Raw genomic sequence first — 26,437 nt, forward strand, 5'->3', positions numbered from 1 at the left:
TGAAGCATAGGGAACATCTTTCATCTTCTCTCTATCTTCTGCAGTGGTCGGGCATTGAGTCTTACTCAACTTCACACCTTGTAACACAGGCAAAAACCCTTTCTTTGCTTGATCCATTTTGAACTTCTTCAAAACTTTGTCAAGGTATGTGCTTTGTGAAAGTTCAATTAAGCATCTTGATCTATCTCTATAGATCTTAATGCCCAATATATAAGCAGCTTCACCGAGGTCTTTCATTGAAAAACTCTTATTCAAGTATCCCTTTATGCTATCCAGAAATTCTATATCATTTCCAATCAACAATATGTCATCCACATATAATATCAGAAATGCTACAGAGCTCCACCTCACTCTCTTGTAAATACAGGCTTCTCCAAAAGTCTGTACAAAACCAAATGCTTTGATCACACTATCAAAGCGTTTATTCCAACTCCGAGAGGCTTGCACCAGTCCATAAATGGATCGCTGGAGCTTGCACACTTTGTTAGCTCCCTTTGGATCGACAAAACCTTCCGGTTGCATCATATACAACTCTTCTTCCAGAAATCCATTCAGGAATGCAATTTTTACATCCATTTGCCAAATTGCATAATCATAAAATGTGGCAATTTCTAACATGATTCGGACAGACTTAAGCATCACTATGGGTGAGAAGGTCTCATCGTAGTCAATCCCTAGAACTTGTCGAAAAACTTTCGCAACAAGTCGAGCTTTATAGACAGTAACATTACCGTCAGCGTCAGACTTCTTCTTGAAGATCCATTTATTCTCAATGGCTTGCCGATCATTGGGCAAGTCAACCAAAGTCCACACTTTGTTCTCATACATGGATCCCATCTCAGATTTCATGGCCTCAAGCCATTTTGCGGAATCTCGGCTCACCATCGCTTCTTCATAGTTCGTAGGTTCGTCATGGTCTAGTAACATAACCTCCAGAACAGGATTACCGTACCACTCTGGTGCGGATCTTACTCTGGTTGACATACGAGGTTCAGTAACAACTTGATCTGAAGTTCCATGATCATCATCATTAACTTACTCACTAATTGGTATAGACGTCACAGGAACCGGTTTCTGTGATGAACTACTTTCCAATAAGGGAGCAGGTACGGTTACCTCATCAAGTTCTACTTTCCTCCCACTCACTTCTTTCGAGAGAAACTCCTTCTCTAGAAAGGATCCATTCTTAGCAACGAATGTCTTGCCTTCAGATCTGTGATAAAAGGTGTACCCAACAGTCTCCTTTGGGTATCCTATGAAGACACATTTCTCCGATTTGGGTTCGAGCTTATCAGGTTGAAGCTTTTTCACATAAGCATCGCAGCCCCAAACTTTAAGAAACGACAACTTTGGTTTCTTGCCAAACCACAGTTCATAAGGCGGCGTCTCAACGGATTTCGATGGTGCCTTATTTAACGTGAATGCAGCCGTCTCTAAAGCATAACCCCAAAATGATAGCGGTAAATCAGTAAGAGACATCATAGATCGCACCATATCTAGTAAAGTACGATTACGACGTTCGGACACACCATTACGCTGTGGTGTTCCGGGTGGCGTGAGTTGCGAAACTATTCCACATTGTTTCAAATGTAGACCAAACTCGTAACTCAAATATTCTCCTCCATGATCAGATCGTAGAAACTTTATTTTCTTGTTATGATGATTTTCAACTTCACTCTGGAATTCTTTGAACTTTTCAAATGTTTCAGACTTATGTTTCATTAAGTAGATATACCCATATCTGCTTAAATCATCTGTGAAGGTGAGAAAATAATGATACCCGCCGCGAGCCTCAACATTCATCGGACCACATACATCTGTATGTAGGATTTCCAACAAATCTGTTGCTCACTCCATAGTTCCGGAGAACGGCGTTTTAGTCATCTTGCCCATGAGGCATGGTTCGCAAGTACCGAGTGATTCATAATCAAGTGGTTCCAAAAGTCCATCAGTATGGAGTTTCTTCATGCGCAACGGCAGTGCCACAAATAAGTTGCACTATCATTATCAACTCTGCATCTTTTGGCTTCAACATTATGAATATGTGTATCACTACTATCGAGATTCATAAAAAATAGACCACTCTTTAAGGGTGCATGACCATAAAAGATATTACTCATATAAATAGAATAACCATTATTCTCTGTTTTAAATGAATAACCGTCTCGCATCAAACAAGATCCAGATATAATGTTCATGCTCAACGTTGGCACCAAATAACATTTATTTAGGTCTAATACTAATCCTGAAGGTAGATGTAGAGGTAGCGTGCCGACGGTGATCACATCGACTTTGGAACCGTTTCCCACGCGCATCATCACCTCGTCCTTGGCCAGTGTTCGCTTAATCCGTAGTCCCTATTTTGAGTTGCAAATATTAGCAACAGAACCAGTATCAAATACCCAGGTGCTACTGCGAGCTCTGGTAAGGTACACATCAATAACATGTATATCACATATACCTTTGTTCACCTTGCCATCCTTCTTATCCGCCAAATACTTGGGGCAGTTCCGCTTCCAGTGACCAGTCTGCTTGCAGTAGAAGCACTCAGTCTCAGGCTTAGGTCCAGACTTAGGTTTCTTCTCTTGAGCAGCAACTTGCTTGCTGTTCTTCTTGAATTTCCCCTTCTTCTTCCCTTTGCCCTTTTTCTTGAAACTAGTGGTCTTATTAACAATCAACACTTGATGCTCCTTCTTGATTTCTACCTCCGCAGCTTTTAGCATTGCGAAGAGCTCGGGAATCGTCTTATCCATCCCTTGCATGTTATAGTTCATCACGAAGCTCTTGTAGCTTGGTGGCAGTGATTGAAGAATTCTGTCAATGGCGCTATCATCCAGAAGATTAACTCCCAGTTGAATCAAGTGATTGTTATACCCAGACATTCTGAGTATATGCTCACTGACAAAACTATTCTCCTCCATCTTGCAGCTGTAGAACTTATTGAAGACTTCATATCTCTCAATCCGGGCATTTGCTTGAAATATTAACTTCAACTCCTGGAACATCTCATATGCTCCATGACGTTCAAAATGTCGTTGAAGTCCCGGTTCTAAGTCGTAAAGCATGGCACACTGAACTATCGAGTAGTCATTAGCTTTGCTCTGCCAGACGTTCATAACATCTGGTGTTGCTCCTGCAGCAGGTTTGGCACCTAGCGGCGCTTCCAGGACGTAATTCTTCTGTGCAGCAATGAGGATAATCCTCAAGTTATGGACCCAGTCCGTGTAATTGCTACCATCATCTTTCAACTTTGCTTTCTCAAGGAACGCATTAAAATTCAACGGAACAACAGCACGGGCCATCTATCTACAATCAACATAGACAAGCAAGATACTATTAGGTACTAAGTTCATGATAAATTTAAGTTCAATTAATCATATTACTTAAGAACTCCCACTTAGATAGACATCCCTCTAATCCTCTAAGTGATCACGTGATCCATATCAACTAAAGCATGACCGATCATCACGTGAAATGGAGTAGCTTTCAATGGTGAACATCACTATGTTGATCATATCTACTATATGATTCGCGCTCGACCTTTCGGTCTCAGTGTTCCGAGGCCATATCTGCATATGCTAGGCTCGTCAAGTTTAACCTGAGTATTCTGCGTGTGCAAAACTGGCTTGCACGCGTTGTATGTGGACGTAGAGCTTATCACACCCGATCATCACGTGGTGTCTGGGCACGACGAACTTTGGCAACGGTGCATACTCAGGGAGAACACTTTTATCTTGAAATTTAGTGAGAGATCATCTTATAATGCTACTGTCAATCAAAGCAAGATAAGATGCATAAAAGATAAACATCACATGCAATCAATATAAGTGATATGATATGGCCATCATCATCTTGTGCTTGTGATCTCCATCTCCGAAGCATCGTCATGATCACCATCGTCACCGGCGCGACACCTTGATCTCCATCGTAGCATCGTTGTCGTCTCGCCAATCTTATGCTTCTACGACTATCGCTACCGTTTAGTGATAAAGTAAAGCATTACAGGGTGATTGCATTGCATACAATAAAGCGACAACCATATGGCTCCTGCCAGTTGCCGATAACTCGGTTACAAAACATGATCATTTCATACAATAAAATTTAGCATCATGCTTTGACCATATCACATCACAACATGCCCTGCAAAAACCAGTTAGACGTCCTCTACTTTGTTGTTGCAAGTTTTACGTGGCTGCTACGGGCTGAGCAAGAACCGTTCTTACCTACGCATCAAAACCACAACGATAGTTTGTCAAGTTGGTGTTGTTTTAACCTTCGCAAGGACCGGGCGTAGCCACACTCGGTTCAACTAAAGTTGGATAAACTGACACCCGCCAGCCACCTGTGTGCAAAGCACGTTAGTAGAACCAGTCTCGCGTAAGCGTACGCGTAATGTCGGTCCGGACCGCTTCATCCAACAATACCGCCGAACCAAAGTATGACATGCTGGTAAGCAGTATGACTTATATCGCCCACAACTCACTTGTGTTCTACTCGTGCATATGACATCTACGCATAAAACCAGGCTCGGATGCCACTGTTGGGGAACGTAGTAATTTCAAAAAAATTCCTACACACACGCAAGATCATGGTGATGCATAGAAACGAGAGGGGAGAGTGTTGTCCACGTACCCTCGTAGACCGAAAGCGGAAGCGTTAGCACAACACGGTTGATGTAGTCGTACGTCTTCACGATCCGACCGATCAAGTACCGAACGCACGGCACCTCCGAGTTCAGCACACGTTCAACCCGATGACGTCCCTCGAACTCCGATCCAGCCGAGTGTTGAGGGAGAGTTTCATCAGCACGACGGCGTGGTGACGATGATGATGATGTTCTACCGACGCAGGGCTTCGCCTAAGCACCGCTACAGTATTATCGAGGTGGACTATGGTGGAGGGGGCACCGCACACGGCTAAAAGATCAAATCAATTGTTGTGTCTCTAGGGTGCCCCCTGCCCCCGTATATAAAGGAGCAAGGGGGGAGGTGCGGCCGGCCAGGAGGAGGCGTGCCAAGAGGAGTCCTACTCGTAGGACTCCCTCCCTTCCTTGTTGGATTAGGAGAAGGGGGGAAGAGGAGGGAGAGAGGAAGGAAAAAGGGGGGGGCGCCCCCCCCCTCTCCTTGTCCTATTCGGACTAGAGGGGGAGGGGCGCGCGGCCCTGCCCTAGCCGCCTCTCCTCTTCTCCAACAAGGCCCACTATGGCCCATTAAACCCCCGGGGGGTTCCGGTAACCCCTCCGGTACTCCGGTAAAATCCCGATTTCACCCGGAACACATAGGCTTCCAATATATCAATCTTCATGTCTCGACCATTTCGAGACTCCTCGTCATGTCCGTGATCACATCCGGGACTCCGAACAACCTTCGGTACATCAAAACTCATAAACTCATAATATAACTGTCATCAAAACTTTAAGCGTGCGGACCCTACGGGTTCGAGAACTATGTAGACATGACCGAGACACGTCTCCGGTCAATAACCAATAGAGGAACCTGGATGCTCATATTGGCTCCCACATATTCTACGAAGATCTTTATCGGTCAAACCGCATAACAACATACGTTGTTCCCTTTGTCATCGGAATGTTACTTGCCCGAGATTCGATCGTCGGTATCTCAATACCTAGTTCAATCTCGTTACCGGCAAGTCTCTTTACTCGTTCCGTAATACATCATCCCGCAACTAACTCATTAGTTGCAATGCTTGCAAGGCTTAGTGATGTGCATTACCGAGTGGGCCCAGAGATACCTTTCCGACAATCGGAGTGACAAATCCTAATCTCGAAATACGCCAACCCAACAAGTACCTTCGGAGACACCTGTAGAGCACCTTTATAATCACCCAGTTACGTTGTGACGTTTGGTAGCACACAAAGTGTTCCTCCGGTAAACGGGAGTTGCATAATCTCATAGTCATAGGAACATGTATAAGTCATGAAGAAAGCAATAGCAACATACTAAACGATCGAGTGCTAAGCTAACGGAATGGGTCAAGTCAATCACATCATTCTCCTAAAGATGTGATCCCGTTAATCAAATGACAACTCATGTCAATGGCTAGGAAACATAACCATCTTCGATCAACGAGCTAGTCAAGTAGAGGTATACTAGTGACACTCTGTTTGTCTATGTATTCACACAAGTATTATGTTTCCGGTTAATACAATTCTAGCATGAATAATAAACATTTATCATGATATAAGGAAATAAATAATAACTTTATTATTGCCTCTAGGGCATATTTCCTTCATGATGGTGGACATGCAATTGGGTCGGTGGGAGCAAGTTGCATGTTGATGGTGGACATGCAACTGGGTCAAGGGGGTTGGGCAAATTGAGCGTCGAATGGTGGACATGCAACTGACTGGGGGCACGGGGCAAGTTGGGCGTCGGTGGTGGACATGCAATTGTGTCGGGGCAAGTTGCGTGTTGATGGTGTACATGCAACTGGATCGGGGGTCGAGGCAAGTTATGCGTGGATGGTGCACATGCAACTAGGGCGGGGGCGGAGCAAAAAGTTGTATGTCAGTGGTACACATGTAACTGAGGTCGGGGTAGGGGTGGGGAAAAAGTTGTGTCTCGATGGTTGACATGCAACTGGGTCACGAGGTTTGGGGGCAAGTTGCATTTGATGGTCCAACTGGTTCGCAAAAATCAACTCCCCATCATGTGTCAAGGTTTGATTTGCAATAGGGACAAAAATGCCCCCCCACCGCCAATCACGTGTCGAGGATGAACTTCCGACTGAGACAAAAAATTGGCTAAGGCAAGTTGCATATTGAAGGTTGGACTTGTAACTAGGACAAATAAAGTTGGTCCAGTTGCATGTCAGGGATGGATCTGCAACTGGGACAAAAAAAGGTCGGGACAACTAGTTGCGAGTCGAGGGTGGATTTGCAACTGGGACAAAAAGGGTCGGGACCGCGGTTGCGTGTTGAGGGTGCAATTGCTACTGGGATAGAAAAGGTTGGGAGAAAAAATGGGTCGTCCCCCAATCGCCTATCGAGGGTGGACTTACAACTCAGACGAAAAATGGGTAGGCCCAATTGCGTATTGAGAGTGGACTTGCTACTGGGAGAAAAGGGCGCCTCCTCGGTTGTGTGTCGGAGAAGGAGTTGCTACTGGGACAAAAAATACACATTAAGAGTGAATTTACAATAAACGAAGAGTTGCGTGTAAAGGGTAATTTTGTAAATAGAACAAATATTGGTCAGGTCAGTTGCTTATCGAGCGCAGGACTGAACATGTCTCTTAGACAGAGCCCATCTCTTTGACATCGAACTTGAAAAGGAAAAATAAAAATAGCAACGACAAGTGAAATAGCTTGTCTTTTCCATTTCTCCACACATGGTCGATGAAAAATGGGCCACAAAAGTGTGAGCAAGAAAGGCCTGCAAAAAACAGACGTGGAATGCGAACGACTGACAAAGTGGACAAAACAGGACATGCAACATGGAGATGCATCGGTCGACAATGCAAGATCAAGGGTTTGCGCAAAAGTTACACCAGCAAAGATCCAACAGACGACAACTTAGATGAAACATTCTTAAATCTTATCTGACAAAGCTGAAAAAGAATGGATGACAATATTGAAACGAACCGGGAAGGTAGCAATTGCCGTAGAGCTCCGAAATCACTAATTAAGGAGTACTCGTTGCAAAGAACACTCCATCTTCCGAGGTCACGACAAGTGACGAACATGCAGCGCGCCACTTGTCGCAACCTGGGAGTTTTTCCTTTTTTCGTAGATTCGTTTATTTAAAACGTTTTATCTCTTTAACCGCGCGTCCAAATCTCAAACCGTTTTCACCATTGGATTCCTCGCGTCGAGATCTTCAAAACTAGATCCCATGTTGATAGGTTTTGACGAACTTTTTTTTCATGAAAAAAATCGGACGAAAAAACCAAACCGGGAGCACGGTTTTTTCCCTTTCCGAAAGAGGCACGCCCGTGCCTCTCGCGAAATCACAACTGTGCCTCTCGTGGAAGCAAAACCGTGACTCTCGTGGAAAGAAAAAAAAACAAAAAACGCGTTTTTTCCCCTTTCCGAAAGAGGCACGCCCGTGACTCTCGCGAAAGCACAACCGTGCCTCTCGTGGAAGCAAAACCGTGACTCTCGTGGAAAGAAAAAAAAAACAGAAAACGCGTATTTTTCCCTTTCCGAGAGGCACGGCCGTGACTCTCGCAAAAGCACAACCGTGCCTCTCGGGGAAGCAAAACCGTGACTCTCGCGAAAGAAAAAAAAAACAGAAAACGCGTTTTGTTTTTCCCTTTCCGAGAGACTCTCACGAAAGCACAACCGTGCCTCTCGCGGAAGTAAAACCGTGACTCTCGCGAAAGAAAAAAAACAGAAAACGCGTTTTTTTTCGTTTCCGAAAGGCACGGCCGTGACTCTCGCTAAAGCACAACCGTGCCTCTCGCGAAAAAAAAGTGACTTTTCACAAAAAAAAGTAAGCGCGTTTTTTCGCGCAAAAAATATTTTTTTCAAATTTTTTTTGGTCGAAATGCTAAGGAAGACCAGGGAAAAACCAAAACGTCGAAAAAACCCGGGAAAAAACCGTTTAAAAAGCCGAAAACGCATGCGAAAAAAAAACAAAATCTGGAGGGAGCGTCCAGAGCGCGATACGTGGCGAATGGCTGAGAGCGCGCCAAGTGGCACTGATCGTTGCGAGGCTCCCGAAGGAGCGCTCGTTAACTAGTTGCTCCCATAGAGCTCTCCTTTCCTACTCTATTTCAATTCTATACATCACAACATAGAAACAACGTAGCGAACGATTTGCTAGCGGCCCAGCGCGTCATAATAATGGGCCGACAAAATAAAGCCAAACTAGCCGAAAACCCAATTCAGTGCCCAGGCTCATCTGCACCCGGTCAGAAAAAAATCAAAGAAAATACTAAAAAATTCAAAAAATCCAGATTTTTTTGTGTGATAGAGAATTTTATACGTGAGGCTCGCTCCAAATTTCAACTTATTTGGACATCTAAGCAGCTCTCGGCAAAAAAGAACAAATCGGATCAGAACAGTGTGTGAACAGTAAACTTCTTTACAGACCCTGAATTTGTCTTTTTTGCTGAGAGTTGATCAGATGTCCAAATGAGTTGAAACTTGGGGCACACCTCACGCATAAACTTATCTATCACACAAAAAAAAATGAAAATTTTGATTTTTCTTAATATTTGTTTTGATTTTTTTCGTCAGGCGGGGTGCAGACGAGCTTGGGAGCAGAAACGCCGCACTCCAAACTAGCCAAGAAAAGTATGCGCGACAAACAAATAGTGACCAACCAATCAAAGGATAGGGCGCTTGCATGAAAACTACATAAACAAAAATTGAAGAAAATATTCACAAATTTAGAAGGTGTTCACAAACTTAAAAAGTATTTGCAATTTTTATTAAAAAAACATACACAAAAATCTTATTCACGAATTTGAAAAAAGAGAAAAAATAGAAGACAAAATGAAACAGAAAGAAAAAAACTGACAGAAAAGGGAAAAAGTATATAGATAATCAAGAGAAGAAAGAAAACCTAAAAAGAAAAATAGGTGCTAATGGAGGAAAGAGAACGGGAGATGGAAGAGAGAGTAAAATTTGAGAGTGAGAGGAGAATCGGTAGCCAGCTGGTGGTTTGTGAGACAAACGAACGAAAAACAAATCATGACCAGAAATCCCTCCTCATCCCATAATAAACAAACAATATAAAACAAAAAAGTGATCCTAAAAAATGGGACGAGTCCATCTCACGGGATTCAAGGTGCCGTCGTCTCCTATGCCCTATTTTTTCTTGTCGGAGGCCGAAACCCAAACAGTTCCTGTGGACGTCGAATCAATGATGAATCCGTCCTGAGACGAGCCGCAGATGTCCACCACAACGCGGTTGCGGCGCCCAGACTGATGCACCATATGGGGCGCCGGAGAATGCGACTCCGACTCACCGACGTTCACTGCCGCAAGGGCTGTCGCCGTCTCCCGCGCCCGGTGCCTTGCACGGCGGGGCACGTCATACCATAACCTTGTCGGACGAGGCCCATGGTGCGTCACCATGCTCCGCGCCCCAACGGACCGCACGGCCTCCAACGAGGCAACTACGGTTGGCCTAGCGTCGGATCCATGCGCCATTTGGGCAGACGTAATGGATTCCCGACGAAAGGAGTCAGAGCGCTGCCTCGCACAGGCCTCCTCCCGAGAGCGGGCGGAGCGCAAGCCGGACAACCATCTCCTCTTCGGGGCCGTGTGGGATGAGTTCGGGGTCGACGGATCTGGAGGTGAAGACTCGAATCCGCTGCCCGCCATGCTGGAGACGGCCGCAAGGAGCCTGAGACGAGGTTGGGTGGCGGAGGGGAGCGAAGGGAAGGGGAGTCAAGTGGCTAGGGTTTAATCCGACGAGCGGATGGAAAGGAATTTATGCGAGGTCGGGTGGGCCAGCACGAGCCGGGTTTAGTCCATTCATTTACATAAACCATCAGATGTCTAAACTTTGGTAAGATGACAATGTCTCCAATGCCTCTGATTATATCCACATGGGCACAAAACGTATAAAAACAATCATCATAATAAAAAAGAAGACCTAAAATAATTCCCATTCAACATACCATCAACATCACCAAAAGAAATAAGTATGTGTGCCAAAAATTGAACAATTATAAAATGATATTCTTACAACACGTCTCGAACAACACCGATCCAGCACCACAGTGAACACATCTACAGAAGAATCAAAAGAGGAACAAGGGCCACCCGGCATACGGCAAAAAGGATAAGTCATACCTGCAAAGAACACAGTGATTATTACATACTGATTGCACAAACCGAGTTGAAAATTGATATTTGATAGTGTCGGAAGCCTAGGCGGCGGTGACGATTCGGCGATGTGAGAGAGAAACAGATCAAAACTATATTACAAAACACTAAAAGTATGGTGACGTGTCATGTAGTCGGAATAGCGCATGAACTAGCGGATATTCCCTTTTGCTCTTAAACTTTTGTTACTCTAGCAACCCATCATCTAATTACTACTCCGCAATGCCTTTCCTTAGGCCCAAGTATGGCGAAGTGTCCTGTAGTCGACGTTCATAGGACACCACTAAAGAAAGCAACAACATACATATCATCAAAATACCGAACAAATACCAAATTCACATGATTACTTATAACCAGACTTCTCCCATGTCCTCGAGAACAAAAGTAACTACTCACAAATCGTATTCATGTTCAAGATCAGAGGAGTATTGAATATCATTAAGGATCTGAACATATAATATTCCACCAAATAAACTAACTAGCATCAACTACAAGATGTAATCAACACTACTAGCAATCCACATGTACCAATCTGAGGTTTTGAGATAAATATTGAATACAAGAGATGAACTAGGGTTTGAGATGAGATGGTGCTGGTGATGATGTTGATGGAGATTGGTCCTCCCATGATGAGAGGATCATTGGTGATAACGATGGCTTTGATTTCCCCCTCCTGGAGGGAAGTTTCCCCGGCGGAATTGCTTCGCCAAAGAGCAAAAGTGCTCCTACCCAGGTTCCGCCTCGAGACGCGGTGCTTCGCCCCGAAACCTTCCTTGGGAGAATGCGACCGCTGGCGCTGGTAGAAAAAATCATATGCCGAGGAAAAGAACGACAAGTGCCACTGAGTTGGAGCTCGACGCCATTGTTTTGCTTGGTTGGAGGAACATCAAACTGAAGAAATTTCTGTTCTAGATGGAGGTGGAGGGGCGATAAGAACATGGTGGGGGACAATGCTTGGCTGAGTAAAAGAATCAGTCTGGTGAGTGGCGCAACTTTCCTAGGGCCAAAGGGGGCAATCGCCTCCCCTACTCTGACAAAAATCCATTATGTGTACACCCTTAATGTTGGGCTTAAATATCAAATAATAGTCAAAATTCAAGCAATTTGCATTCTTTGCCCCCTCAATGCCGCTTAGTCCCTTCAACAACCTCTGTCAAGCTCCGCCACTGAGTGTGGTAATTTGGTGCGTTGGATGCGAGAGCTCGATACAACCGGAATGTCACGCCAAGCTTTGCCAAGGCTGGATCTTAACATGAGCCACTTTTTTATCGTTGTTTGATTGCTTTTCTGTAATAGTTTCAATATTTGCTTACGTAATGAAGATACATAGCTAAATTGGATATACAAAACTAGTTATTGCTAGAATGATGGTCTGAACCTTTTTTTTGCAAAAATGATAGGTACCTGAGTCAGGTACATGCACATGGCAAATCTAACACTTTTGATGGCAATTCTAGTGATGCAAGGATGATAAGTTAGTTGACAAACACGATAACTCTGTCAAAAAAATAAACTAAAGCACGAAGTTGCCATCACCTCGTTACTAAACTTGCCATCAAAAATGTTCGATTCGCCATGTGCTCATACCTGACGTTTGGGCGTTATCAGATTCCTTTTTTTTTTTGAAAAAAATCTGAACTAGCTTTTTTTTCGAGGAATTAAATCTGAACCAGTTGCTAACAATCCAACATCTGAGGCCCAAATGGAACAAAAGCCTGCTTATTGTCCCAGAATTCCAGTTCGGCCCATACACACACAATCTTCCGCCACACGCTTCGCACGGGCCAGATCTGGAATGCGCAGGCGACGAGACGAGTAGCGGCGCCTCTGCCAAAACCCTCCCTCCCCTTTTCCCGCCCCCCCAAACGGCCGAAATTTTTCCCCACACGGCCCCCGCTCCGACCACCCCGCGCACGGCGATGGAGGCCGCCGCCGCCGACCTCCTCGCGGCCCTCTCCTCCCCGAGCTCCCGCGCCGGCCTCCACTCCCGCTTCGCCGCCTACCTCCAGCCCTTCTCCCCCCACCTGCCCGCCGCCAACCCTAACCCCAAGCCGCCGCCGAAGAGGGCGACGAAGCAGGCCAAGCAGCCGCCGCTGCCCCCCGACGCGGCCGCCGTCCGCCCCCTCGCGAAGCGGTTCCTCCCGTTCCTCTGCCGCGCGCTCCAGCTCCTCCCGCCGCTCCTCCTCCCGAACCCTAGCGCGGGCGGCGACGCGGCGGGCCTCGACGAGCTGCTCGAGATCTACGGCCTCACCCTCGACTGCCTGGCGGCCATCTCGACCTGCCTCGCCGGGAAGCCCTACTCCGTGCTGCTCCAGCGCGGCCGCTTCGTGTGCTGCCTCGAGTCGCGCGGCCACTACGCCCGCGCCGAGGCGGAGGCGGCCGCCACTCTCGACGCCCTCCGCTGCGCGCTCTCGCCACCGACGGCCGCAAAGCCTTCTCGTGGCGCTGCAAGTGTTGCTCCCCTCCTCCCCGAGCCTGGCATTGCAGGAGAGGCTGGCGCGGACCCTGAGGTCACCACCCTTGCGGTTGAGCTCACCGTATGCCTTGCTAATTGTGCCAGCAAGGGCAAGGTGAAGGAAGATGCCTGCTACGAACGTGTTCGTAACCTTGTTGAGCAGCTCCGGCCATGGCTCCGGTGAGATAACGTGCTTTGCCAACTCTGCATTTTGTGCGGTTGCAGGATAACCTTGCTTTGTGCGGCCATGGCTCCGGTGAGATAACCTTGCTTTGTGCGGTTGCAGGATTCCAACTGAGGAGGCGAGCAAGAAGTATGTGACTCTGCTTGTGAATGCACTGAGCCGCTGTGCCATTTCCCTGGCTGCCGAGTCTTCATTTTTCGACGCTGATCTTGTCCGTGAATTCTGTGTTGCAACCTTAGGGGAGTGTGAGAAGGCACAGCTGATTGAACGCTTGCCCATCGTACGTGTGTCTATCAATTTGATTGCCATTGAACTCAACAAATATAACTTAATTATATTGGTTAATGGTTTTACTGTTTATTCTTGTTGAAGGTTGCACGCAAGATCTGTTCTTCTGTAGATTTGAGTTGGGGTGAGAGCACATCGCTTTTGCTTGCCGTGCTTGAGTCTGTTTTACGTGTCAAGGTAATGTACCTCTGAAACATGTTGATTTCACTAAAATTCAGAAGAACATTAAACTATACAAAGTTTAGCGGCAAAAACCGTGACTTGGCTGTACCAAATGATTGTGAAGCTAGAAATATGGTCCCTATATTAGTGAGATTCCTTGCTATGGAGATATGTGATTAAAAGTGGAATAAGGCTTGTCAATAGTTGGATTTTGCAAATCTATCTTACGAAACAGTGTTTCCTGTCCATGGTTTAGACACTGCATTTGTTCTTTAATTTAGGCTGGCTTAAGAAACTGTTCATCCGTGTCATATAGTAAATTTTGTGCGAGGTACTTACTGTTTTGGTTGCTTAAACCATCTAGTTCCTCCTCCCTGTGACTGAGCAATTTCATGCAGATAAAACACATTGTCTTTCACTAAAATTTAGAAGCACATGATTGTGCCTAAGTTTAGCATTAAAAGTGGTTGTCTTGACAACAGCACATGATCATGAAACTTACTTCCGACATTTAAACTATTAGTGTGGTTCCTTGTTTTGGAGATGTGCGGGTGTAACTAGAAGTGAATAAGGCTTGTTAATAGCTGAACTTTGTAAAGTTATCTTAGTAGACGTTGTTACTTGTTTCCAACCTATGGTTTAAACTTCTCTATTGAATACATCTTACTATGAGCTGGTGGTACTTATTTTAGTAGTGATACTGAATGTGCTAGATGCCTTGGAGCAGTAGATGCTGTTTAAGTGTCCTGATTCAGTATGTTGTTTTAATCTTGAAGCATTCTACCTCCTTGTGATTACTGATGGTGTAAGTCATCTCTACTATTAAAGGGGAGTTTGTTGTTTACATTTCCATCACTTCCACCCTCTCATCGATACATGCCCCTTTCCGCCGATTTTTTTCCCAAACCATGCGATAACCCCGAAATTGTTGTAGTGTAGTATTGTGATTTTTCAGTAAAGATCCCGACCTATAAATATTCACAGCCCGGCTCATACGGGTGGACAATATTTACCCAGAGCCCTGTTGCGACCTCAATGCTCTTCTTGAAGGAGCTTACTTTAGAGCAAAAAAAGGGAATAAAAGTTAGGAAGACTACTGACGTAGGGCGGCGGGTGAGCTCAACCTCGAACCAAACAAGCAATTGAACGGTCCAGCACGGATTGAAATAGGAGCCGGTTTGACAGGAAGCTTTTGAAAACGACCGCACCTCCTCGTTTCTTGGAAAAAAAAAATCCCTTGCAAAGCAATCAACAGAAATCAAATAAATCACCAATAGCAAGAAATCCCTTGCAAGAAAACAACAAAATCAACTCATGTAGTTGTATGTACACAATCTCAATCAAATCATATCTTTCCTTACCTTTGCTTATGGATTCCCTCCACACAGCAAATCTCAATCTCAACCCAATCAAAAATTCCTACGCCGGACCACTAGAATAAAGTTGCCCCCGTTGCAACACACAGGTATTTAGGTAGTTATGAATAAATGACAATTAAGTCTTGCAAGCAGATTTCTGGTGTACCTCAGTTCTCATATATTGTTTGCACCGAGGCAATGAGTTATTTTACCAATAAGACATTGTTAGTTGTTGTAATATCATGCAATTTTTTTCAGGCCTACTTACCTAAAGCTTTGAACGAGTTCCTGGAGTTTATAGATTATTTTTCTCGGAGTTTTCTTTCAAATAGGGATGTAAATGCTGGTGCTTCAAAACTATTTTATGGACAAGGTGGTTTTTCTTCTGAGGTACATTATGTACTGTTTTTTTTACCATTGCTTGATGTTAATTTATACCATAACAGTGCTATTATTGTTTTTGATTAATTAATTTGCTTGCAACTTATAGATTTCCCCGCCCATCGCCTCAGTTCTTCATCTTTATGCTACTGGATTACACTTCAGTAGACAGCAAATGGGAAGCGAAGATCAGCCCTCTATGTCAGTGGATTTTCTCAAGAATGAAAAGAACCTACAAACTTTGAACAATGCACTGGGCACACTAGAACGGATTTTCTGTGTCACTGATGGCAAATCCAGTAAACATGATAATTTGGGTAAATATTCAAGTACACTAACTGATGCCAGGCATCCCAATAAGAAAGACAGTTATAGTTGTTCTCAGTCACGTGAGCATATTAATTTTTTGGCATATTTGGATTCTTTGGAGTTTGTTTGCAAGATACTATTGCAGCCTGCAAATGCAGTTTGGGAGAGCTTCTTCAAAGAAAAAACAGTCCCCACTTCGGGGAAAATGACATGTGTCTTAATGGCACTGAATCAGTTTATTGATTCCAGCCTTTTTGCTTATAGGTAAAGCCCATAAAATTGTACTGTATTATCTCACTGCAATAATCGAGTGATTTCTGATTTTGCAAGCTGTTCTTTTGTGTGTTTTAGCAGTTGTACCAAAATGTCTGACGAAGAGAAGGAGAGATTAAATAAAACCTTACTGAGGGCCCTAGTGTCAGCAATCAAAATTTCCTTTGTGACCAAAGAGGCTATCCAGGTACCTAAGTCGCTTGTCCTATACTTGTATTTGAATCTTATTAATAGGAACTCAAGACCATTTAGTCATTTACCACTGGTGTTATTACTTGTGCATCATAGAACCCCTTGATTCAGCCTGTTATTGGTATCATCTTTGGAGCATTTTGTTGCATGTATAAGTTATTATCAATAAACAACTTTGTGTATTCTCCTTTACCAGTCCATTTGTGGAGAACTGCTGTTAAATCACTGAATTTACTATCTTCTACTACCATCCCTATTAATGCATTTTGCTTTCATAGTCCAGAAGAGCTTGTATTCTATCAATTGTGCCATTTCAAGTACATGGATAAAGCTTGAGGATTTCAAATATTTGATCCCTTCAATTGGTAACATCGGCGTGACACTTTATAATATTGGACATTTTGAAGAGGTACCCTTCTAAGGTGCTGGTCTTTTACTTAAATTTGCTTTTAACTACGGAGTTTTGTACGATTGACTGTTTTAACTGCTTCAGGCACCAAAGGCATTAGAACTATGCTGCCAAGCAACATGGGCACAGATCAGACTTTCTTACTGTAGACTATCAACAAGAACGGAAGGTCACATCATAATTGAGGATCTACCGAAGGATACACTGAAGGATATCATTACAGATGCATTTGCTAGGATAGATAAGATGGTCAACACTCTCCATAGATGTGGCTCAAAAGTGATACGAGATATTGTTGTGAAGAGCTTGTCTGAATTGTTGGCCCATGGTGACACATCAGATTATCACAAAAGCTATTCGGTTCTGATCGAGTCGTGGGTGAAGGTATTGACATAAAAAAACTAGAGAAGCTATCCCACTTCAAACACTTTGCTGATTTGGTTTTGTTTATTTCTTATGCAAACTTTAGATAACACTTAAGGATTTTGCGAATGACCAAAATATGGATAGTGCCCCACTTCTATATCATTCTCTAATGGGCTACCCATCTCCCTTGCCAAAGAAGTTGATAGGCTCAATCTTAGAGCAGGTACCAGATTCTGTTTTGTTAGATTAAAAATAGTGTATCTTTATTTGGATCTCTTTCTGATGCGAAGTGCTTCGTGGACGTGCATTGGTTTTTTCAGGAATTATTAAAATATGGAGAAATGGAATCTCGTGCCACCATGCTCTGCGGAAATATGCAAATAAGAATAATAGATATTCTATTGAATGAACTTTATTGTTCAAAAGAGTACTATCTGGACAGATCAAAAGTTTTAGTTAGAAAGGCACATGCACTCCGTTCATCTGGGGTGCAAAACATAAGCAGGTGTCTTGAGTCCTTATCTGAAGCCATATCTTTACTGGTGAAGCCCTCGCCACCCCCTTCTTGTCCTGTTTTCTTATGTATACCATGGTAGGAGGTATTAGTATTGGTCCAGGAGTCCTATTAGGCTATGTTTCCTTTCCTTATACCCCAAGTCATGTGTAATATATATATATGCTCCTTGGGCTACGCAATAGAGATAAGTTGCATCATAACATACCACGAGTGAGATCTAAGATCATTTTCTTCCATCGAACCAGCGAAGCATCTTACTGGATTCATCTCGAGGGAATGCGATTGTGATGCATGAATTAGCTATTGCATACTGCTTGCATGCACATTGTGCGCAGGAAGCCAATCGTGGCGGCAAGGTAACTGCTTCATATCCGAGCTGCATTTAGTTGAGTTCACAAGAATTGCTTGTAGTCACTTGTACTGTTGTACATTAGCTAGAACATGCCTTATTGCCTTTCCTTTGTTTGCTCATGGTTATTTGTTATTTTGAATAGGTAATCTTTGATGATGCTAGGAGTGCCGTTGGCTTGTGGTCAAAGATGGGCACTTCTCATCATTCTTCTCCTGGTGTGATCTTTCAACAGCCATCAGAAACTCTTGTACCACTTCTTTGTTCTCTTGTTGATTTGTTGGCCATGAAGGTAAGTCAAAGCTAAAACTTATTAGGTTTGATAAGATATAACTGTGCCTTTAGCAAGATAATTATGTGTTTTTTGCCCTATATCAGGGTCACTTTGAGCTTCAGTTTGAGCTGTGCAAGCTTATCATAACGATGTGGAAGCAAGAAAATTTACCCATAGAAAAGTTATTATCCATGTTATTTATCAACCGGCGCCTTAATCATGCGTGCTGTCATCTCCCAGTGGACCAGATTTTTTTTTCTTATGTGGCAGAACACCTTGGTGTTGATTGCCGCAATACATTGTTTTGGAGAAACTGTTTCAAAGGAGATTATCCTTCTCTTTCTATGTTTCTTCAGCAATTGTGGCCTGTTGAATTCTTTTCTCAACCGTGTGAATATTCCCTTGGAAATCAGTTTGGTTTCAATGCTAATGTTGATGGGATTGTTAAAGTTGCATCATCTCTGGTTTCTGAAGTAAGCTCAGTTACTAGCATTGCAAAAATGTAGTTCTTATTGTCCTTTAGTTTTTCTGTTATGCATCTTGTATTGCTTTTTGCAGGTTCCTTCGAATAATCAATCAACCTATCTGGCTGGCTGGCTGTATTATGATTTGTCAGAAAGACTTCTGTCAAGAGGACAACTTCTCCAGGTAATCATTTTCTCTCTCATCAATTTACTTTGGTGGAAAATCTCCAGCTATTATGAAATTTGCTTGACTGTAGAGCTGCTTTATAGTTTAGCCCCTTGTAATCAGAACAACTCTTTGTTTTGTTTTGCAGGCCATTTCATATGGAAGAGAAGCCCTCCAATTGCGCAAGAAGCTCCTAAAAAAGAAGTTCAAATTTTATTTGGGCAAGTTTGTAAGCAAGGAAAGCGAATGTTCTGGTGGGCAAGGCTTTGTTTCACTTGAAGCATGGGGACCAACAATGGCTGAAATTTGGCCAGATTGCACCAGGCCAAGCAGCATGAGAGATTCTTTCCTTACCCCATGGAATGTACTTAAATGTTACCTTGAAAGCATATTACAGGTATGACAATAGTGTGGCATGAGTTAAGTTCAGTACCAGCAAATTGATTGAAAAAGTTGGTGGAATATGTGCACCACCGCTAGCCATCTTTAACATAGTAAGATGAGTCCAACCTACTTATGAGTGATGGCTCATGTTGACACTGCTTTGGCTTTTGGCAATATCGCAATCATTTCCATAATGTAAAACATGGTCTCAAGTTGGCTACAGACTTTCTCATATTATTCATGTTTTTTCACTATGTATACTCAGGTTGCTCTGATGCATGAGTTGATTGGTGATGGCGCCGAAGCAGAAGTTCTATTACGGACAGGAAAGGAGATATCATGTTTCCAAGGATTGCCAATTTTTGCTGTTGTTTTTACATCAGCGTTAGGTACATACATCTAGCGATGATCTGTCTGTTGGTTTATTGTTTTTATTCATCTGTGTTGGTTTTTATTCATTTATCCCTTCTTTCTCATCTTTTAGGTCAACTATACTGCAAGAGACAGCTGTGGGATGCTGCAGAGGGTGAGCTTAAACATGCTAGGGATCTCCTTAAAGAAAATGGTGAATTCATTTCATGTGAGACATGCAGGTTGACTCTAGAGATATCAGTTGATGTGCAAGCTGGGGATCTGTTTTGGAATCAATTTGACAAAGATTTGCAAAAACATTCAACATGCAATTTGTCTCGTGCTTTAGGCATGTACCGATCTGCCATGGAGAAATTGAATGACACCAGTTTGGAATTTTCTGCTGGGTCCTGTTGTAAACTTAATACTAGTTGCATTTTGGGCAACAAAGACTGTATTGCAGAAACCAAGCGTGGAGCTTGTAATCGTGGGAAAAAACCCTTAGCAGCCAAGGATGGAGTGTTACCTCCATGTACTCCTTGTTTTTTGTTCAGTCAAGAACCTATTGACCAGTACAATGAACTTGTGGGATTAAAATCTGAAAGGGAAAACTTGAAGAATGCCGAAAGTGCCCCACCATTGGATGTTAACGTTAAGAAGACATCCAGAACTTCATCACGTTTAGCCAAAGAACAGAATGCGGCAGCTCATTCAAAGACTAGAACCACCCGATCCAGCAAGCGAACTGCACATGTGAAAAGTGAAAAAGATCTAGCTGAACTGAATAGTGAGAATGACATATCTGGGAGCGACAAATTGTCCACAGATGCTTTGGTCTGTGGGAAGCTAAGCTGCTCCCTTGATGGTGTTTACTGCAGCAGAGATGACATATGCAATATGTTTGGGTGTTGGAATTGCCTTTTTGTTAATTCACTCAATTCCGAGTCCATTGAGAATATATTGCAGTTCAGAAAAGACTGCATCCGCCGACGCCATCTTGTGTCTCTTCTGTTAAAAACAGGTACTATTTTTATCCATGTTCTGTTATGTGCCAAACCAATCTGTGATATACTTCAGTTATGAGACACGCAATTGAAGGTTTCACATACCTAAGGAATCTCATTGGTTGGTAACTTGGTGCTTAATTATGTCAAAACTAAGTTAGCTGAAGTGTGCCTTGCCACAAAAGACGTGGCCAACACAATGGGGGCCCCAAGTGCTCAGCTTAGCTAAATTATTAGTCTATGATGGTGGTCCATGGAGTTAGAAAAGTGTGATCGGCCACAACAATGCCTGTGAAACAAACAGTAGCCTAAGTTTCTTACGCAAGTTGTACAAGTAGACACTCCCTGAAAGCTCTCACATCACAAATATAGCGCTCCACATTTCTACATGCGATACTTGGAAATGTATGGATCTGTTAGCTTAAGTAGTTTGATCAAATTTGATTTCTTGCTTCTGTAGTTGGGCTACTTGTTGATCATTACTTATTAGTTAAGTTCCTTAATTCTTTCATATTATTCAGTCCTGATGTGCTGCCTTTGCAGCAAGAGCCTTGGGAGCTCAGGGTGGAAAGCATGGAGCTCATGAAGTTCATAGTATCTACTGGCAGTGTATATCATTGTTGTATTTCAGATCTCTTCCTCAAGGTTGTTATAGAACCTATGAGCCTCATTTAATTGGACTAATCATGAATGAAAATACTGGTGATTTTCTTTCTTTAGAGCGTGCGGAAATACTATGTAGTATGAGTTTCTTTTTGCTGAAGGGTTTCCTTTCAGAACAGTCAAGGTTTGTCTAAATCAATTCCCTATTATGCATCAGTCACATGCATAACATTCTGATCGTAGCAGTTCACGGCCCTTGCTAAACTGTCATCATCACTATCTGCAGGCATAGTTGCTGCAGCTTCTCTAGTGTACAAACGGCTGATATCGTTTCTTGGTTGCTGAAAGCTTTTGTGTTATCTGGAGAGAGTCCTTCACTTCTTCAGGAGGTCTGTGATATTCTCAAGTCATTCGCTCTCGTAATTTTAAATGCTTAGTTCGTATATCTTTCTACCTCTTTTTGTTAGTGTCTGCTCAAGTCAGGCTGTTTTTTCCTTTTGTCGTCAATTATACACTTGCTCCTGTCTTTACATCCAACTCCCCCATTGCAGGTTTGCAGGCTACTCACATGCATATTCTTACTCTCAACGATAGATTCCACGGTTCAATTACCTTTGTATTCCAAGGGATCTCTCTCTTTGAATCATTGGGCTGCTTACTTTCATCAGGCTTCTGTTGGAACTCATCTCAATTGTCATTACCTTGCAAGCTTACAGGCATTGCCCAGAAAAACAGATTCGAAGGTTTGTACCACTCCGAAGTTCACAACCAGATTAACACATACTGGCATACTTCATTTGTTCTAATAATTCCCCTTCATGTTTTCAGGGTCTTGTTGGAGATTTCGCAAACAAGATAGATGAGGTCCCAAAGTTTCTAAGGTTCAAAATTTTAAATAGTTAACTTGCTGATTTATTGTTTCATATGGTGTATGTACATGTATAATTAAACTACAATTTCGGTATCAGGTTTTCATCGGCAGACATGGAACATCTCGAAAAGCATGTATCAGAATTTTTCAATCAACTTCCTGATGTACCAATTGTGTGCATTAGTATGCTTGGAGGTGATTTTGTGAATGTTCTTGGGGAAGCACTTCTTCTCCCTTCCCTGTTTCCTGCTTGGATGTTGCTCTCAAGGTTTGATTCAACAAACAAGCCTACCACAATGCTTCTACCAGTGGATTCTATTTCAAAAGGTGTGTAGATTGCCTGTTGTGTTGCATAGTCTTATAAGTTAATATTGGGTCTCTTGCACTTTTTATTCACATGCTTATTGTTTGACAGAAGCACATAATGAAGACTCTTCTATCAAAGAACTGGATAATCCAACTAGAGCTTCAGATAAGAATTGGAAGTGCCCTTGGAGCTGCACTATTATAGATTATGTGGCTCCAACTTTCAGAAAGCTACTTAAGGATAACTTTAGATCCCTCTCTGGTGCAATTGATATTCCAAAGGATGGACAAGCAAATACAGTAAGGTGGTGGTCGGATAGAATGAAGCTCAACAACGACCTTAATGAGATACTGGAGTAAGATTTCTTATGTATGCTACGCGTGCAACTGTAAATATTTTAAGACGGTCTTTAGATATCTTGCTCCGTACATTATTGAAGATTTGCGTTTTCATTATAGGATTATGTTTTAAAAATCAATATTCCTTTGTTCTGATGTCTTTGTTTGCCGTTTTGAACAGAAACATGGAAAAATTGTGGCTAGGACCCTGGAAATACCTTCTGCTGGGGCACCAATCAGCTGACCAACACAGTGAGGCAGTGCTGGAAAATCTAATCACTGGTCTAGAATCAGAATTCAAACTTGAAGCAAATCCAGCGCTCATCAAGGTCATCCTTGGTGGGGTTGCATCAGTGGATGAACTGAAAGAATGTGTTTCTCAGCTTGTATCATATAAAGCTTACTTTGGCAGGGGAGGGTGTTGTGGAAGAGATAGACTTAGAGCCTTCTCTTGCCAGATTGATGCTGAAGCTCTGGTGCCCCTTGAGCATTTATGCAATGGTGTAGTGAATGAGCTGTCCGAGCTAGTTGAGAGAACTCCAGTGATTTTAGTTCTAGATACTGATGTGCAGGTGAGCATTATGATATCCTTATTATTGGCTATCTCTTCTGTTATTAAAAAGGTCTTTTTGACTCTGTTATAAGTTTTGACGGATGTTCCGCCTTACTGATTAGCCACTGGAAGGGATAAATTAAATGAAAGCTGTGTCATCATTTGCATCTACCTTGATGTGATCTAATGTAATTCATTTTTGCGGTAAATAATTAAACAATGGATGAAACAACACTGTAAGGATCTTTCATGGTAAATTTTAGTGTAGCAATATTCTTTAACCTTGAAAGGAAATGTTCTACTGCTAGCTTTCTCGTATTCTTTGTCTAGCAATATTGCCAATAGAAGTTTTTTTTCGATCCCCATCATTATCTTCTTTAACCTCTTCTTAAAAATGATTGAGTGCAGATGCTTCCTTGGGAGAACTTGCCTGTGTTAAGGAATCAGGAAATGTACCGCATGCCGTCAGTGAGAAGCATCTTTCTAGCATTGACTAGAAGCACTAATCATCAGAAAGATGCCAGTGTCATAGACCCTCCTTTTCCTGTTATTGACCCTTTCAATGCATTCTATCTGTTGAATCCTGGTGGTGATTTGATCAGCACACAAGAGGAATTTGATCAGTTGTTTAGAAACTACGAGTGGAAGGTAACGATGATCTGTTAACTATTTAGAGATGATGAGAAAATGTGCTGCTTGTTTAAACAACCTTCTCAATGGTGAATATTGCAAAAGAAGAATCCTACAACTGTGTTGTATAAACAATGTAGTCTGGCTTGCGGAAGTGGAACCTTTACTGTTTTCTTTAAACTCTAGAAATGGTAAATATAAATAGTTGGAAATCTGGTTTCCTGGTAGCTTTTGGTGTAGACTCTCCATTTGAGTGTATTGTTAGTTTCACTAGTCAGGCATGCATCAAGTTTAGCATACTATATATAGATGATGCAACCTGCTGAAACGCTTTAACGTCTGTCACAAGGAAATAAGCCATGTATCCAAGAATGATGCAAGCTAGTTAAAGTATAAATTTGGATTTTTCTTAAAGCAATCACCAGCATATAATTGTGATGCATTGATGCCATGCAGGGAAATGCTGGGGATGCTCCAACAGCTGAAGAGCTTGTCTTGGCCCTGAGGAATCATGATCTTTTTCTCTACTTTGGACATGGAAGTGGTATGCACTATGGTCTATGGATATAAATATTGGTAGTTAAGTCATTTTGCTGGCTTGTATAATGTGCTTGTGTCGGAGTCATTTGAACTTCCACGGCTTCAACCTTCAACCTTTGAAGCCATCAAAGTGTAGCGCATTACCATAATATCCACACTATAGGATGCAAGCTAAAAAACAGTGTCTGGTTCTTCCATGGGCATAGCTACCCGTGTTAAGTTATTTTGTACAAAATGCTCACCAAGCTTGTATTGAAAGCTTCCACAGGAACTTTAACTAGTAGATGACACATACTCCCTCCGTTCCAAAATAGATGACTCAACTTTGTACTAACTTTATAGGACAAAGTTGAATCATCTATTTTGGAACGGAGGGAGTACTTTTATAGAACTTACTTATATACTCCCTCCGTTCCAAATTACTCGTCGCAGAAATGGATGTAGAATGTATATCTACATCCATTTCTGCGACGAGTAATTTGGAACGGAGGGAGTAGTAGTATAGTGGCAGATGTATCAGTAGGAACTATTGCTTCTGACGCTAGTGCTAACAAATGCCTTCAAGTCTGATGGTTTGATGACCACTTGTGCTATTATTGTTAAGGAATATGAACTCCCACCACTTAGTACTGTTCAGCATTCAGATACTTTTTATAAACTGGGTACTGCTCAGGTATCTGTTGTACTGCTAACAGAGTGTTCTAACTAGTGTGAAAAAATGTTGCAGGTAGTCAATATGTCTCTGGAAAGGAAATTGAGAAGTTAGATAATTGTGCAGCTGCTCTCCTCATGGGTTGCAGTAGTGGGACACTTCATTGCAAAGGAGCGTATGCTCCTCAAGGGGCCCCTTTGTCTTATTTATTTGCTGGTTCTCCTTCAGTCATTGCAAATCTCTGGGACGTCTCAGATAAAGATATAGATCGATTTAGTAAAGCACTGCTCAATTCATGGCTGCAAGAAAATGTCACAGCTGCCAAGAATTGCTCTAAATGTTGCCCGCTGACACAAGAATTTGAGTCCATGACCATCGCCGCGAAGGACAATGGTTGGTCAAGACGAAAAGGCTCACGAGCTAGGAAGCAACAACAGACAGTAGAGATGGGCGGCAGTAGTAGTTGCTGTAACTGCGGGCACAGGCGAATAGCTTCACATATAAGTGAAGCTAGGCGTGCTTGCAGGCTTCCTCTTATGATCGGTGCATCTCCTGTTTGTTATGGTGTGCCTACTATCATCAGGAAGAAGTAATGGACATGCAGTGTTGTAATGGGAGATCATCGAGGACTGCATGCTGTAGTTCTGGGCTTTGAGCCACTGATGCAAACCGCATCGCACCGAGGGAGGTGCCATGATAGGCATGTCATTGCACAAGCTCAAATGTTCTGGTGACATGTCTATGCTGTTGTTTGTACTTAGCAGCAGATGCAGAGCTAACAAGATAATGCTGATTGGCTGTTTTTTACCCTAGGAGCAGCCGGAAATTTCATCGATTCTGACGAGATTCAGTGCTGTGCCAACACAGGGTATATACGAGTAAAATTATGCTCCGGGAAATCAGTAGCATGTAGAGCAAATGAACCTTGATCTGTTGTTAATTTGTTATACATGTGCTTCCAAATGTAATTTTGAGCACATATGTAATCTTATGTTCCGGGAAATCAGTAGAATGTAGAGCAAATGAACCTGCCACAAGGCAACTGGTAACTGTTGTTTGTATTATTTTGTACACTATAGATCTGATTCTTTCTGTTACATTATAATATAGCTGGTTTAATTGTATGTTCTTGTACTGTAGTAGCCAAGGGTTTGGGCCACGTGTGTTTCTGTTATGCTTCCATAATATAGCTGGCAAAGTTTTTCTCCTTGAAAAGTCAAGCTTAATAACCTTTAACCAAATTTATATCAGGTACAC

At 42.8% G+C, this 26,437-nt stretch overlaps 1 protein-coding gene across 3 annotated transcripts; it reads left to right on the forward strand.

The window, feature by feature from the left end:
• Positions 1 to 12,664: 12,664 nt before the first annotated feature.
• LOC109766103 (separase) lies at positions 12,665 to 26,304 on the forward strand. Of its 3 annotated transcripts, none has more exons than XM_020324872.3 (27): positions 12,665 to 13,435; positions 13,542 to 13,719; positions 13,812 to 13,904; positions 15,506 to 15,637; positions 15,738 to 16,201; positions 16,289 to 16,397; positions 16,686 to 16,811; positions 16,896 to 17,195; positions 17,281 to 17,400; positions 17,498 to 17,719; positions 17,940 to 18,050; positions 18,189 to 18,335; positions 18,422 to 18,790; positions 18,876 to 18,965; positions 19,096 to 19,344; positions 19,597 to 19,720; positions 19,816 to 20,703; positions 21,230 to 21,473; positions 21,576 to 21,678; positions 21,841 to 22,032; positions 22,118 to 22,170; positions 22,258 to 22,487; positions 22,576 to 22,822; positions 22,987 to 23,377; positions 23,767 to 24,006; positions 24,445 to 24,532; positions 25,256 to 26,304. In XM_020324872.3, exons 1-27 carry the CDS (start codon positions 12,720 to 12,722, stop codon positions 25,771 to 25,773), a joined length of 6,744 nt encoding a protein of 2,247 aa, XP_020180461.1. In that variant the 5' UTR covers positions 12,665 to 12,719; the 3' UTR covers positions 25,774 to 26,304. The 3 variants fall into 3 exon arrangements, with proteins under 3 accessions (XP_020180461.1, XP_020180462.1, XP_040248783.1); XM_020324873.3 differs by having other exon boundaries at positions 16,292 to 16,397; XM_040392849.2 differs by lacking the exon at positions 12,665 to 13,435 and having other exon boundaries at positions 13,601 to 13,719; positions 15,506 to 15,620.
• Positions 26,305 to 26,437: the final 133 nt, after the last annotated feature.

This window comes from Aegilops tauschii, chromosome 6 (assembly GCF_002575655.3).
Source record: "Aegilops tauschii subsp. strangulata cultivar AL8/78 chromosome 6, Aet v6.0, whole genome shotgun sequence".
Taxonomy (NCBI): Eukaryota; Viridiplantae; Streptophyta; class Magnoliopsida; order Poales; family Poaceae; genus Aegilops; species Aegilops tauschii.